Source organism: Phaethon lepturus, unplaced genomic scaffold (assembly GCF_000687285.1).
Source record: "Phaethon lepturus isolate BGI_N335 unplaced genomic scaffold, ASM68728v1 scaffold11157, whole genome shotgun sequence".
Classification (NCBI taxonomy): Eukaryota; Metazoa; Chordata; class Aves; order Phaethontiformes; family Phaethontidae; genus Phaethon; species Phaethon lepturus.
This window is the reverse complement of record NW_010552555.1, coordinates 34,869-47,341: the sequence shown is the minus strand read 5'-3', so window position 1 is coordinate 47,341 and position 12,473 is coordinate 34,869. Positions and strand designations below refer to the sequence as shown.

At 41.6% G+C, this 12,473-nt stretch overlaps 1 protein-coding gene across 1 annotated transcript in view; it reads right to left on the bottom strand.

The window, feature by feature from the left end:
- Positions 1–514: 514 nt before the first annotated feature.
- Positions 515–12,473, bottom strand: part of LOC104624000 (putative deoxyribose-phosphate aldolase) — a 32,565-nt gene continuing 20,606 nt past the window's right edge. The window contains exons 3-5 of the mRNA XM_010291249.1: positions 6,230–6,342; positions 2,375–2,524; positions 515–714 (exon numbers count right to left, since the gene is read on the bottom strand). Of these exons, the coding sequence (XP_010289551.1) occupies positions 658–714; positions 2,375–2,524; positions 6,230–6,342 (320 nt within the window). The 3' untranslated portion in view covers positions 515–657. The remainder of the gene's footprint in view (positions 715–2,374; positions 2,525–6,229; positions 6,343–12,473) is intronic.

The following is a 12,473-nucleotide window of genomic DNA, read 5'->3' as shown; positions in this document are numbered from 1 at the left end:
AGGAGCAACTGTGGATACTCAGCTGTTCTAGAAATCAAGCCACCTTTATTCAAGGGTCTAAATATGGATGTCTGTGCCCAAGTTTGGGGGAAAAAAATACAAAAAAAAAGGGTTTTTTTTGCTACGGAGACATTTTATAAAAGAAAGTAATAGCCAAGTTTCATTTTCTGAGGTTACAATGCTGGAAAATGAATCAACATAACAATTAATAGTACAACACATCTGTGGCAGAAGATTTTGTCTGAGGTGAAGGGAAAGCTATTCCAAGATCTGTAGCTTTTAATTAGCAATCTGAAACATTCCATAGATATTTAATATTCTGTGACTGCAAAGAGTTACCAGGCCACCTAAATCTTTTTCATGGTATTTCAGTGTTGCCATTAATAAGCTTTTCAGGCTGGTCTGAGGAAGACTTGGCAAGATTAACTTTGCAAATCTGTAAGTATTAACTATTTAACTATTTCAGAATTACCATTTTTTCTGCTTTTGGATCAAGTACAACCAGCAGACTTGAGCATATTTTTAAATACTATAAAATATGAAGAAGGGAGAATTAGGCCTTTAATTCCATCATATGTGCTTGGTTGTCAGAAGACTTCTGAATGCTGTTTGCTTAAAGATCTCTTTTGTAAAAGTAATCCTGAGTTGATTTTTTGTCTAAGCCATTGCCAGGTCATGCTGAAGTGCATAAGAGCCAGTCACATGATAGAAAATCTGCAAGGAAAAAGAAAATTTATGATGGAATTATATATGACTATAAATCTGAAAATGTCAAGGAAGTAACAAATTAAAGCATGCCAGATGAAGATGATGAATATTTGTTTGTGTGTGTGCATAAAATATGATGTAATATACCTTTACATACTTGCTTATTGGATCTGAACTAAGGGCTTTTGCTGCTTTGCTTGGAAAAAAAGAAAAAAAGCAAAGACTCTTGTTGCTTTTAACTGAGCTTTCAAAAAGAGCCAGGTAGAAGAAAATGCTTTACTCTCACTGTAATCTGATTTTGATGATTTCAGTATTATTTGCTAATATTCAAAGTATCCAGAATTGCTTATGGTTTTATATGACTCATTTCAAACTATTCTTTTAACTGTACTGTCTTGGGGGTGGGGGATTGTTCTCCCCATTTTCCATGTTTGATTCTTTCTTTTTAAATACCTGTTTGTTTTATTGAATATAACAGTTGGGACATTTTATCTCACATGTTTTTCGACGGCACAGTATAGCAGAGTTTTGCTCATGACTGGGACCCTTGTGCAATCCCACGCAGATAAAAGGATGCCAGCCTTAAGAAATGGGAACAAATCATGCGACACAATCACTGGCTGTGTTGTGAGACTCAGCAGTGATGGCAGTGGCAACAAGAAATCTCGTGCTGCTTTATCATAACCAGGGACATGATTTTAGGTCAAGAGTGAGGCAGAGGCAGTCTGGCAGTGAAGCAAGCCAATATTATTCTCATTGCAGGAGGGAGCCAGGGGTTTTCAACAGTCATGACTATTCACCTGACATCTCTCAGCTGTTCTGTATTTCATCTTATGTTCTCCCACCAGCAGCAACAGCACAAGGACTCTCAAATTTTTTTTCTTGGTTAAGGCTAATGTCACCTCAGCTCCTGGGTTTAATGAACACGGGAGTGAAGCTCAGCAGCCCTAATGGTTTAGTAGTTCCTGTGACACTACACCGTTCTCAACTCTGCTGTATCCTTTGGGGTTGCTCCCCTGCACCAGTGAGGTAAGTTGTGGGTAGATAGGTCAGAACCCTTCTTCCCACCAGGAATACACATTGCCACTGAACCTCACACACTATTTGTCTGCCAGGAAACACAGTGACCAGCCTGCACAAAAATAAAAGCAATTAGAAAAAGGAGGCTTTGTAGGAGGTAATTGCTTTTCTTCCCCAGGAAATAATCAATATGTAAAAACTTCTCTATCAGCAGTACCATATGCAGGATGAGACACGCCTTTCTCCACAGCATGGAAATATATCGTGAACAGTTGCGGCACAGTGACACAAGGGGTCTGTGAGGGTCAAGTGAACTGGCAACAAATAAGAGTGCAGGGGAGTGGACTACCATGCATTCGCAAAAGACCCTCTATACGTACAGCCTGAGCCGGTTTGCTCACTGGGTTGCAAACCTGGCCCAGGCAATTGCCAGCTGATGGAATACCAGAGTTCCAGATGCCAAATGACAGGCCAAATTTAAAGAAATACTAGGCTGGAAGTGAACCTGTTGTTAATAATGAATCAGATGTATGTTCTGTTATCTTTTAAACAGCATCAAAAAGCATATTCTGCAGAATCAGTAAGTCAGCACATTTAGAAAGTTAATCTTTTCTCCCCACCGAGCCGACAACTGTTAACAACGAACCTGTTTCTCAATGTCTTCCAACAAACTACTGGCACCCAGGCGGAAGAGCTCTGGTGTTAGCCATTCCACTCCCAGTTCCTCCTTCACCAGCATAAGCCAAGTAATAGCTTCTCTTGCTGTCCGAATGCCCCCAGCAGGTTTAAATCCAACCTTTATATAGAAAAAGAAGCGCAATACACATTTCCATCCATCAGCAACCCTAGAAGAGCAATCAGCATTAGCACACCTGCAGTCTCAAATTGCCTGTGGTGTATGGAACAATCTACTCTGGTTCGTACCTGACTGCAAACAGTATAAACTCTGGGCTAGTGCTGAGAGCTGTCAAACCTCAGGCATCGCTGCAAAAGACATTTTCATCCTGAGGGACAGCAAGTGAGGGAGTAATACTTTTGACAGCAGTGCACTTGCTCAGGAGCTGGGTTTGAGGTCCAGCAGGAGTTCTGCCCTTAGTACATATTAAGCCAAGGGATTTAGGCAGGCCTGGGATACCTGCATATCACCTACTGCTCCTGTCGCAATCTAATTCCAAATACCTAACAACAAATACACATGCGATAACACAACAGCAAAGATGCTGAAATAAAGCACATGATGCATCTGACTCGTGGAGACCAATGAGAGATGGCTGTGCTTTACAAAAGCCTGCGCACCACAGTTATACATGATGGGGCTGAACATTCAAACCTATCAGAGGTTTACTTTTCACTAAAGTTTTCCAAATGGGAGTTAAATTAGGCCTGTCGTTACCAAAAATTGGAAATGCTGTGCTTCACAAGAACCACAAAACTTCTCTCCCAACACATGCTGGATATGCTTTCAGTCACTTGATGTGAGATATGTGTCATATTTGGTCGGGTAAACTGCCAAGTCTGTAGAGGCACACACGTCAGGAAAAACCTACCTTTGAGGTAAAGCATGTCTTGAATTCCATGATCAACCTGCAGTGCAGAGCCAGGACTGAGGTGACTTGGCATGCACCCCCAGTGCCAGTCTTTCATTTATGTGCCATTTAAATGCATCTTATTCTGAGACAGAGCTTGGGACACACAGCTATCAAATCCCTCATCAAAAATTTTGTCACCTGCATTAGCCAAAACGTTGGCCAGCAGCAGCTTACTAAACTCTTAAAAAACAAGGAGAATTAGGAAAACCTGTTTCTGCATTTAAAAAAAAAATCTGAACAATCTGTACAGCGATTCCTTCTACATTTCCCTCTGCCATAAACCTTTACCTTGGGTACTCCTTCCCATCAGCCTCCTTCAGTAAGAATTATCATTCTGATTTCTGTATATACATTCCTGAACCCTCACTGCATTAAGGATTTCTTGTACCTTATGGATATAATAGTGGAATCAAAAAGTATCTGTTTTGAAATGTTTGGTAATTTTTTTTAGAGAGATTTCAGGACTAACAAACACAGAATAAATCCTTCTGCCACACTGAAGCATTCTGATAACAGCATATTTCCAGTAAGATTATAAAGAACAATAACAGGAAAAAGCTTGATAAATCCAAAACACGAAGACTGTGTTTTTGTGGATGGATGGATGGATGGATGAATGAGCGTATGCATACATCTGTTAACATTAGATTTCCAAAAGGAATTTAAACTAGAGCAACTGGAAAACCATCTTCTAGACAATACATTAAAATAATGAGAATGTGTTTTCCCTCAGGAAGAGAAATTCTAATCAAATTAAAATTTAGATTTCTTCCTAGAAATATTATAACTCTGAGAAAATCTGTGTCAAAACTGAATAAAATTTAGTTAATTTTAATAAAGTTAATAACAGAATTAAAAACACCATGCAGAATTCCTTGTTCTTTTAGCAAATTCTGAAAGCTCTTCTCTTTGCAAAAAAAGTTAACAAAGCCAAGCCTGTCCTCTCCTCCATTTACCAGCTTTCAGAATGGCACATCTGACTGCCATAAAAACAGAAAAAGGAAAGGGGCGGGAGGGTTAAATCAAGAGCATTACAAAGTCCAGCTACCACTTTCCTGCTATTTCACAGCATTTCATTATTTTGCTTAATAAGTTCATCTCCTCGAGAATTTTCTCTTCACCTTATATTATTAAAAGTAATAAGTTTTTCTGGATTGGGAGTTTTCCCAACAGAAAAACCAATTTATGTATGTCCTTCAATAATGACAGGAGAAGATTATTTCCCATTATATTGCACACTTTTCATATCACCACCACAGCTTATCATTCAATAAATGTTACTCTGCAACTTGTTCCTTTCCTCGAAGAAGTTTAATTTCTGTATTAACCTGTTTTTCCCAGCCAACGCCTTGCTAGAAAGCACCCCTACAGCAGCAAAATTAGTTTGTTAAAGAAACCATTTAGAAATCTCTTGTCACTGATAATATTGTCTTCAGTTAAGAAAAGCACATAGACAGTTTACATCTAATTCACTGACACACACACGCACACAGACATAGGCACTCATTCTTAATAACACATTTTATATCAAGAATGCATCCTCTTAAAGCAAAAGGTGAATTCAACGTTTATATCCAATTATTGGTACAAAGCTGTGTTAATGCAACAGAGCCCAAGCTCTGGCACGCGGCTCATGCAAGCAGCACCGGTGCTGAGGTGAGTGACCTGGCCCCAGGGATCTGCTCCAGGTTGGCAGCAGTGAGGTTGCTGCCGCAGAAGCACGGCTGTCGGAGCTGCTAGAGTTGTTGCGTGGCAGAGAGAGACGCAGGCTGGGGAAGGGAGAAGGGAGGACAGCCCAAGGATCCACGTTGGCCTCGTCTAGATGACTATGGAGAGCAGACAGACACACGTCTAACCTGCTGTCATGCACTCCTCAAGCTCCAACAGCCACTGAAGCCATCTCAGCCCCTATCCCACTGCTCGCCCCGTGTCCTAACGTCACACTTCAAAAGGCCACCTGCAGAAGGGACAAAAGTGAGCTGGAGAGGATGGAAAGGTGACCCAGAAACAGAGAGAGAATCTTAGCTAAAGACACAGGCTCCCTGAGGCTGCAGGTGAGGACAAAACCCACTGCCAAACACCAGCACCAGATCTAACTGGCAGCACCCGCTTGCCTTTGGCTAAAGGAGGCAAGAGGTGGCTTAAGCCTTCCTGGATAACCTCCTCCGTTCTCACTGCTCCAGTGCAAGGATGAACGCACAGAGAGTTCTTCACTGGCTCTGTCGTATGCTCCCTACTGCTCTTCGCCTCCACTGACCTCACTTGACAGTGACCTGACAGATAAATAGTGTGTCCCAGGATATAGCGTTCTTCTGGGCCCCATCCCTCCCTCCCTCCATCCCAGACAACAGGATCCAACTGGATCTGCCTTCTTGTCCCCTTGGAAAGTCCTCCTGGCACGGGAGGAAAGAGCAGAATTTATCCCTTGGGTTGCCAGAACAAAGTCAAAAAATACAGGTGTGTACATTGGATAAACTCTCAATGGCTATAAAGTTGTATAGTTCCACGAAGGTTTATGGGAGTATTCCAATCACTGTCAGCTTGAGATTTGCCCGGCTATTAACTGAGATAACCATTTAAATACCTTAAATGGTGAAACAAAACTCAAAACCAAATGCAGCAGGGGAGGCGTCAAGATCACATGAGCTTGTAGGGAATAAAGTGACAGTTATTCAAGGGATGAAAGTAAAAAATGTTTGCTTTTTTTGTTGTTGTTGTTTGTATTTTTATGTATACAATTATTAGCAAATCAAGCAAGGAGTACAAGAGAGAAGTTCCATTACCTATTGCTCATATAGCCACAGAAGGTAATGTATGTGGATTTATATGTTCTGCATTTTGAAACTATTACAGTCTTATTTCTTTCTGAGTGATCCTGTTTGGTTAATTTTTATAAAGGTAGTGAGAATTACCTTGTTGCCAGTTTGCCAGTAGAATTCTCTAATGGCTCGCATCATGACTACTCCGACCGGAAAGGTTGCGTTTTCCACTTCCTTTCCTGTAGACGTCTTTATAAAATCAGAACCTGAAAGGAAGTAAAAAGCTTTACGGTAGTTTTAGAAGAAGAGACACTCTGCACATCTATAGTTCGTGCCCTCCAAGGATGTCTTCATGCTTCATAGCAATTATGAAGCATTCCTTTACATGTATGTCCCTGTGGTGTTGGTGCTGACCTTGCTCTGGTCAAGGCTAGAGCAGGAGGGTGAGATACCCATCCAGTTTCAGAGCAAGTCAGACATCCCAGGAGCTAAATGAGCACCCCAGCTCTTAATTCTTTGCTCTAGCTATCAGACCAACAATCTCCTCTGGAGAGTCCTATATATGTTCCTGTATGGACACTCAATATATGTGTATAAATACATTAATAGGAATGTGTCTGACTAGCCACAACAACAGAAATTACTTCCTCTGAACAAATGTTGCTTATTTATCAACATTTTAGTATTTCCACAAGGATCCTTCTGAATAAAAACAATTTTCATCAGTTTTTTTTAATTTAACTTTGTATCCATTTAGGCTCACATTTGACAGTCTAGTATTGTATTTCCCACAGCTGTCTAAAGTGAAAGGAAAGAAATCCCAAATGTATCTACAAAACCAGCTGTGTAATACTGGGGGAAAAACTCCCTTCTTATGCATTTTGCAATTGTAACATTGCAAATTATTATACTTAAAGCCATGGTCTGATATAATGCAGTATCAAGCTCAAAACATCTGCGTTATTTAAAGAAAGAGAGTTAGCCTTGTCTTATTTTTTTCTGGTTTCTCACTTGTAAATAATATTCTTCACCGCCTATCCTGAATACTTGCGTAGTGTTCTTGCGCATTCTTGCTCTTCTGGGTTCACTTAAAACGAATCCCGCAGCACAATATAACAAAAAGCTAAGAAACTAACCAAAAAAATTTGCCTTGCAGTGTCTGATCCTGCATTAACAACGTACAATGACAAAACTTACTTAATTGCATTAGGGCGCACTTCATCCCTGGGAACCTACTTCTTAGAAAAGGTGTACTGTGGGATCATTAATTATCAAACGTAATTGGGAGAAGAAGAGGGATAATTCAAACATCGTGTAATAGTGCATCATCCACTTAAGTCAATTGGAACTGCATCTGCTTCCACTTCAAATTTGGCTTAGGGTCCATTTTGTCTCTCACTTGAATGACGATGCCTCTACAACATCCCCTAGAGCAAGCAAGGGAAGTTTCACCGCTGGCTCAAACTGAAGAGTTGCCTAGACTACATTTTGACGGTGTGCTGCGGCACGCTCCAGAGACCCGCCTTCCTGATGAAGGTTGGCACACAGCTAGGTCTCAGCCTGAAGGGAAGTTAAGACAAAGCCAGGCATGTTTCTGCATCCTGTAATTTAAACATAATCGAACGGTATCACTAACACTGTGCCTTGTAAGACCACAGCTTTCTCTGTAGGCTTCCTGTCTAGGCACTAACTGAGCCCATTTGTGATTAAATTGCACCATCCTATGACAATTCCCATTCTAAACAGAAACAGTTATTCAGGAAAAAAAGTTCCAACTCCAGAGAAGGTGCAATGTGAAAAAGAGGCAATTAATAGTTGATTGAGCTTTGCAAAGAATGGAGTACATATACGAGACAATTGAGTTACATATTTCAGAGCTACTCCCTTCCAGAGAGACACTATGGACATCCGATAGTCACATTAAAACAAATAGCAGCGGAAGTGAAACTTCAACATTGCCAAATTATATTTTTAATTTCCCTTTTGAAATGCAGCACTTAAAGTCCTTCAGCGCAACACTTCTCATTTTTTCTAGTATAAGGTAAGTCAAAGCTTTTATAAGTCTTATAATTACAAGTCTCTATGGTACAGTTTCATTAAAAACTTTCATTAAACAACAGCTGCCCTTGTATATGGTCTTCTAATCAATTTGGTCAAACAGAATGACTTCTAATCAGCTGTTGATAAAAATAGAAGATGAAATTTTAATTCTAATAGATTAACCACAAACTCAAGATAGTCTTCAAAATCCATCTAGCTCTATTCTCCAGTGGATTTAACGACTATTCAGCAACTCATTACTAAATAGAACAAGATGAACATTTTCCAGTTCATTAAAGAAATGTACTATGTATTTTTGCATTGTCCTCATGATTCGTTACAGGGAGTCTTAATTACAAGATAATGGATAATGGTTATTAAATGCAGACTCCAGTAATGAAGCTCTATTCATTTGTGAGCCTCAGAGACTGCAAAGAGGGGAAAATAAAATTACTAGCTTCAAAAGATTAACGGATCAAATTATTATTCAATTTTGAAAATCTCATTCAGACTTCATAGAAACAAGAAGAGATTAAAAACTAGTATTAGTACAAAAGTAGTGCATTTATATATTTATTTTTAAATAATATCTTAAGGCTATTACCAGAATAATCAGCTTTAGATGTGATTATTAGACAAACATACAGCCAATTTAGTAGCATCCTCTAACAATAAAAACAATACATTTTTATTTCCTGAACAAATTCTATTTATGACACAAGAGCTTGCTAGCAGGATTGCATGCAGCCTCCCGCCGAAGAAGAAGATGCACGCTAGCAGAGAGCACCACAACGGAAGGTACTATTAACGTTTGGATTTCAGGAATGAAAAGGGAGATTTAAAAATCAAGCGCTGCCATAAAAAGCACCTCATTAAGTAGACTTTATGCCAACCTTGTAATAATAAGGGAGTTTCACCAAGTCTATTTCTTATTCACGTTTTGAAAATAGAGTCGAAGAAATGAAGTTCATTTTTTTTGCAGGAGTATAATCTGGAAATTTAGGTGATGATTTAGGAACTTAGATATACCATCCATAGTCCCATCTTCTTATGAACGTATGCACTCCAAAAAATCAGGGCTAGTGTTGAATACATCCTGGGTGGCTTTCCCCTTCCTTAGGGTAGGTTACACAATTCAATGAAACATTAAGTCAAACACTTAAAAAAATGAGTTTGTCAGGGTAGATGTCTAGGCCCAGTGAGCCTGAAGAAGGCCACACTACTCTTTTCCGACGTGTAACCACAACAGTACCTTGCCTTTCAAGGCAGCGAGTCCTGGAAGACTCACTGAGTCAGTACAGAGTGGAGACACCACAGACTTTTTGAAAGACAGCAGCATTAGAAGCCTCTTTCAGGTGGGCTTGCTGCCAGCCTAGTCACCCGCCAAGGCCTAGCAAGCACAAACTGCATCATCTTACTTCAAACAGAGGTGGAAAGCTGAATAAACCCTAAGAAATGTGAACAGTGCCGCAGCCCGTCGAGAGCAAACGCGCCCTCGGCGCCGCTGGGAGCCCGAGCGCTGGGGCCGCAGCCACACGCCTTGCGCAATCAGGAGGAGTACTTTAAGAGACTAAATCCCCCCTTCCCTTGCCCTCTCGCCCCCCACACACACACAGCCGCAGCCACTGCACCACACCAAGGACGACTCGAAGTAAGCCAGCTGCATGTGCACATGCTAAAAAGAAAAGCGGCGTCTTCATAGCGTGTTGCCCGAGTCCATACCTAGAAGTTAAGATCAAGTCCATTAAATCACTTCCTTTCTAGATACTCACGCAGCCCTATTTACTGCGGCGCCTGAGCAGAGGTGTAGAGCTGAGGCACGCAGAAGCTGAGTGACTTGCCCAAAGGCTCAGCAAGCCTTTAGCAGGGCAGGAACTGAATGTTGTGGTCTCCTGAAGGGCAGAAGAGCTGCCATGACTGGCCCACCCTATTGTTTCCCCCCACATCATCTCGAAACGCTACAAAGCTTCCCAGTCCATTTAACATTGAAGCAGCACATGAGAACTGGAGAACCTTATTTAGATGATAGCATCCAGGAAACACACTCTGGTTCCATAATTAAGTAATAAGGTACAATAATCAGTATAGCAACCGTGGAGTAATCACAACCTTTTAGTAGCAAACTGCTTCAAATGCCCTTGGGGAATGATCATGTCCTGATAACTACAGACTCTGTTGTTGCCTTACTCTTAATAAAGAACAAAGGTGCATCTGGCAGTTTTAAGAATAGTTTAGAGAGAGATGCTTGCAGAGGGACGATTACGCCATGCTACTTTGTAAGTACTTGCAATGAGCACAAATATATCTTGGTTGCTGCAAGTCAGATATAACAATATGTGGCAACACAGGACGAATACATACCCTTACAAGACTTCTAGGACTGGTGGCAAATAAAGGCATGCTGCTGAGGGGACCTGCATAAGCCCCTGCTGTTTGTGCTCACAAGGTAGCAATGATAAAATAGTATATTATCAAGTGTGCACAAAGTTCCATGAGCAAGTCATCTTTCTATTTTATGAGTACCTAAAACAAGGGTCTTAAGATTCACATACAATTAGTCTGACTAGAGGTGGCCAGGCCATCAACCCTCTGAAAATGAAAGGCGCGGCAAGATCATAGAATCATAGAATACCAGGTTGGAAGGGACCTCAAGGATCATCTGGTCCAACCTTTCTTGGCAAAAGCACGCTCTAGACAAGATGGCCCAGCACCCTGTCCCTGTCTTAAAAGTGTCCAACGTTGGGGAATCCACCACTTCCCTGGGGAGATTATTCCATTGGCTGATTGTTCTCATTATGAGCAATTTTTCTCTTGTGTCCAACTGGAAACTCCCCAGGAGTAGCTTGTATCCATTATCCCTCATCTTTTCCATGTGACTGCTTGTAAAAAGGGAGTCTCCATCTTCTTTGTAGCCACCCTTTAAATACTGGAACATGGTGATAAGGTCTCGCGTAAGCCTGCTTTTCTCAAGGCTGAACAAACCCAGTTCTCTCAGCCTTTCCTCATACGGCAGGCTTCCCAGTCCTTTGATCATCTTTGGGCCTTTCTCTGGATCCCCTCCAGCCTGCCCACAACTGTTTTGCATAGCGGGGACCAAAACTGAACACAGTATTCCAGGTGTGGCTTGACAAGTGCTGAGTAGAGTGGGATAACAACTTCTTTATCTCTGCTGGTGATGTGTTTGTTGATGCAACCCAGCATCATGTTGGCTTTCTTTGCTGCAGCAGCACACTGTTCACTTATATTGAGCTTGTTGTCCACCAGGACGCCCAGGTCCTTTTCCACAGAGCTGCTCCCCAGACGGTTTGATCCCAGCCTGTGCTGCACTCCTGGATTATGTTTTCCCAGGTGCAAGACCCTACACTTAGGTGTAAGGTTCTTTTGAGCCCACTCTTCCAGCCTATCCAGGTCTTCCTGCAGGGTGGCTCTGCCTTCTGAAGTGCCCACTTCCCCACTCAGTTTGGTATCACCAGCAAACTTTCCCAGGGACTGAAGTAAGACTGATGGGCCTATAATTTCCTGGATCCTCCCTTAAGCCCTTTTTGTAGAGGGGGGTGACATTAGCCTTCTTCCAGTATTCTGGGACATCCTGCAATCTCCATGACTTCTCAAAGATTATGGACAGCAGCCTTGCAATGATGTCAGACAGCTCTCTTAACACCCTCGAGTGGATAACATGAGGGCCCATCAATTTGATGTAACAGTTCACATACGAATTTCTCCTTCACTGATGGTAGGTTTGTGTTTGCATGAACCTGGATTTTTGTTCCCAAGGCCTGGGGCCCAACAGTGCTGGTAAAGACAGAGGTAAAGAAAGTATTGAGAAACTCTGCCTGTTCAGTGTTGTTGGTGACTATTTCACCTCTCCTGTTTAACAGTGGGACAATATTTTCCTTCTGTTTCTGCTTGTTGTTTACATACCTGAAGAACCCTTTCTTGTAGTTTTTGGCATCTTTGGACAATTTCAATTCAAGCTGAGCTTTTGCTTTTCTAACTGCATCTCTGCGTACCCTGGCAACGCCCTTGTAGTTCTCAATGGGTCCGCTTTTCCATTCCCTGGCAACGCCCTTGTAGTTCTCAATGGGTATTCGTCCGCTTTTCCATCTCTAGTATGCTTCTCATTTGGTTTTGAGCAGATTCAGATGCTTGCAGTTAAGCCAAGGGAGATCTCTTGCTCTGCCTACTTCCCTTATCTTTAAAGGGGATGAACTGTTTTTGTGCTTTGAGGAGAGCGTTCTTGAAAATCTCCCAGCACTTGCTAGCTCCTTTATCCTCTATTGAAGCTTCCCATGGAATCCCTCCCAACTGAGCTCCGAGTGACTTGAAGTCTGGTCTTCTAAAATCTACAACCCTTGAC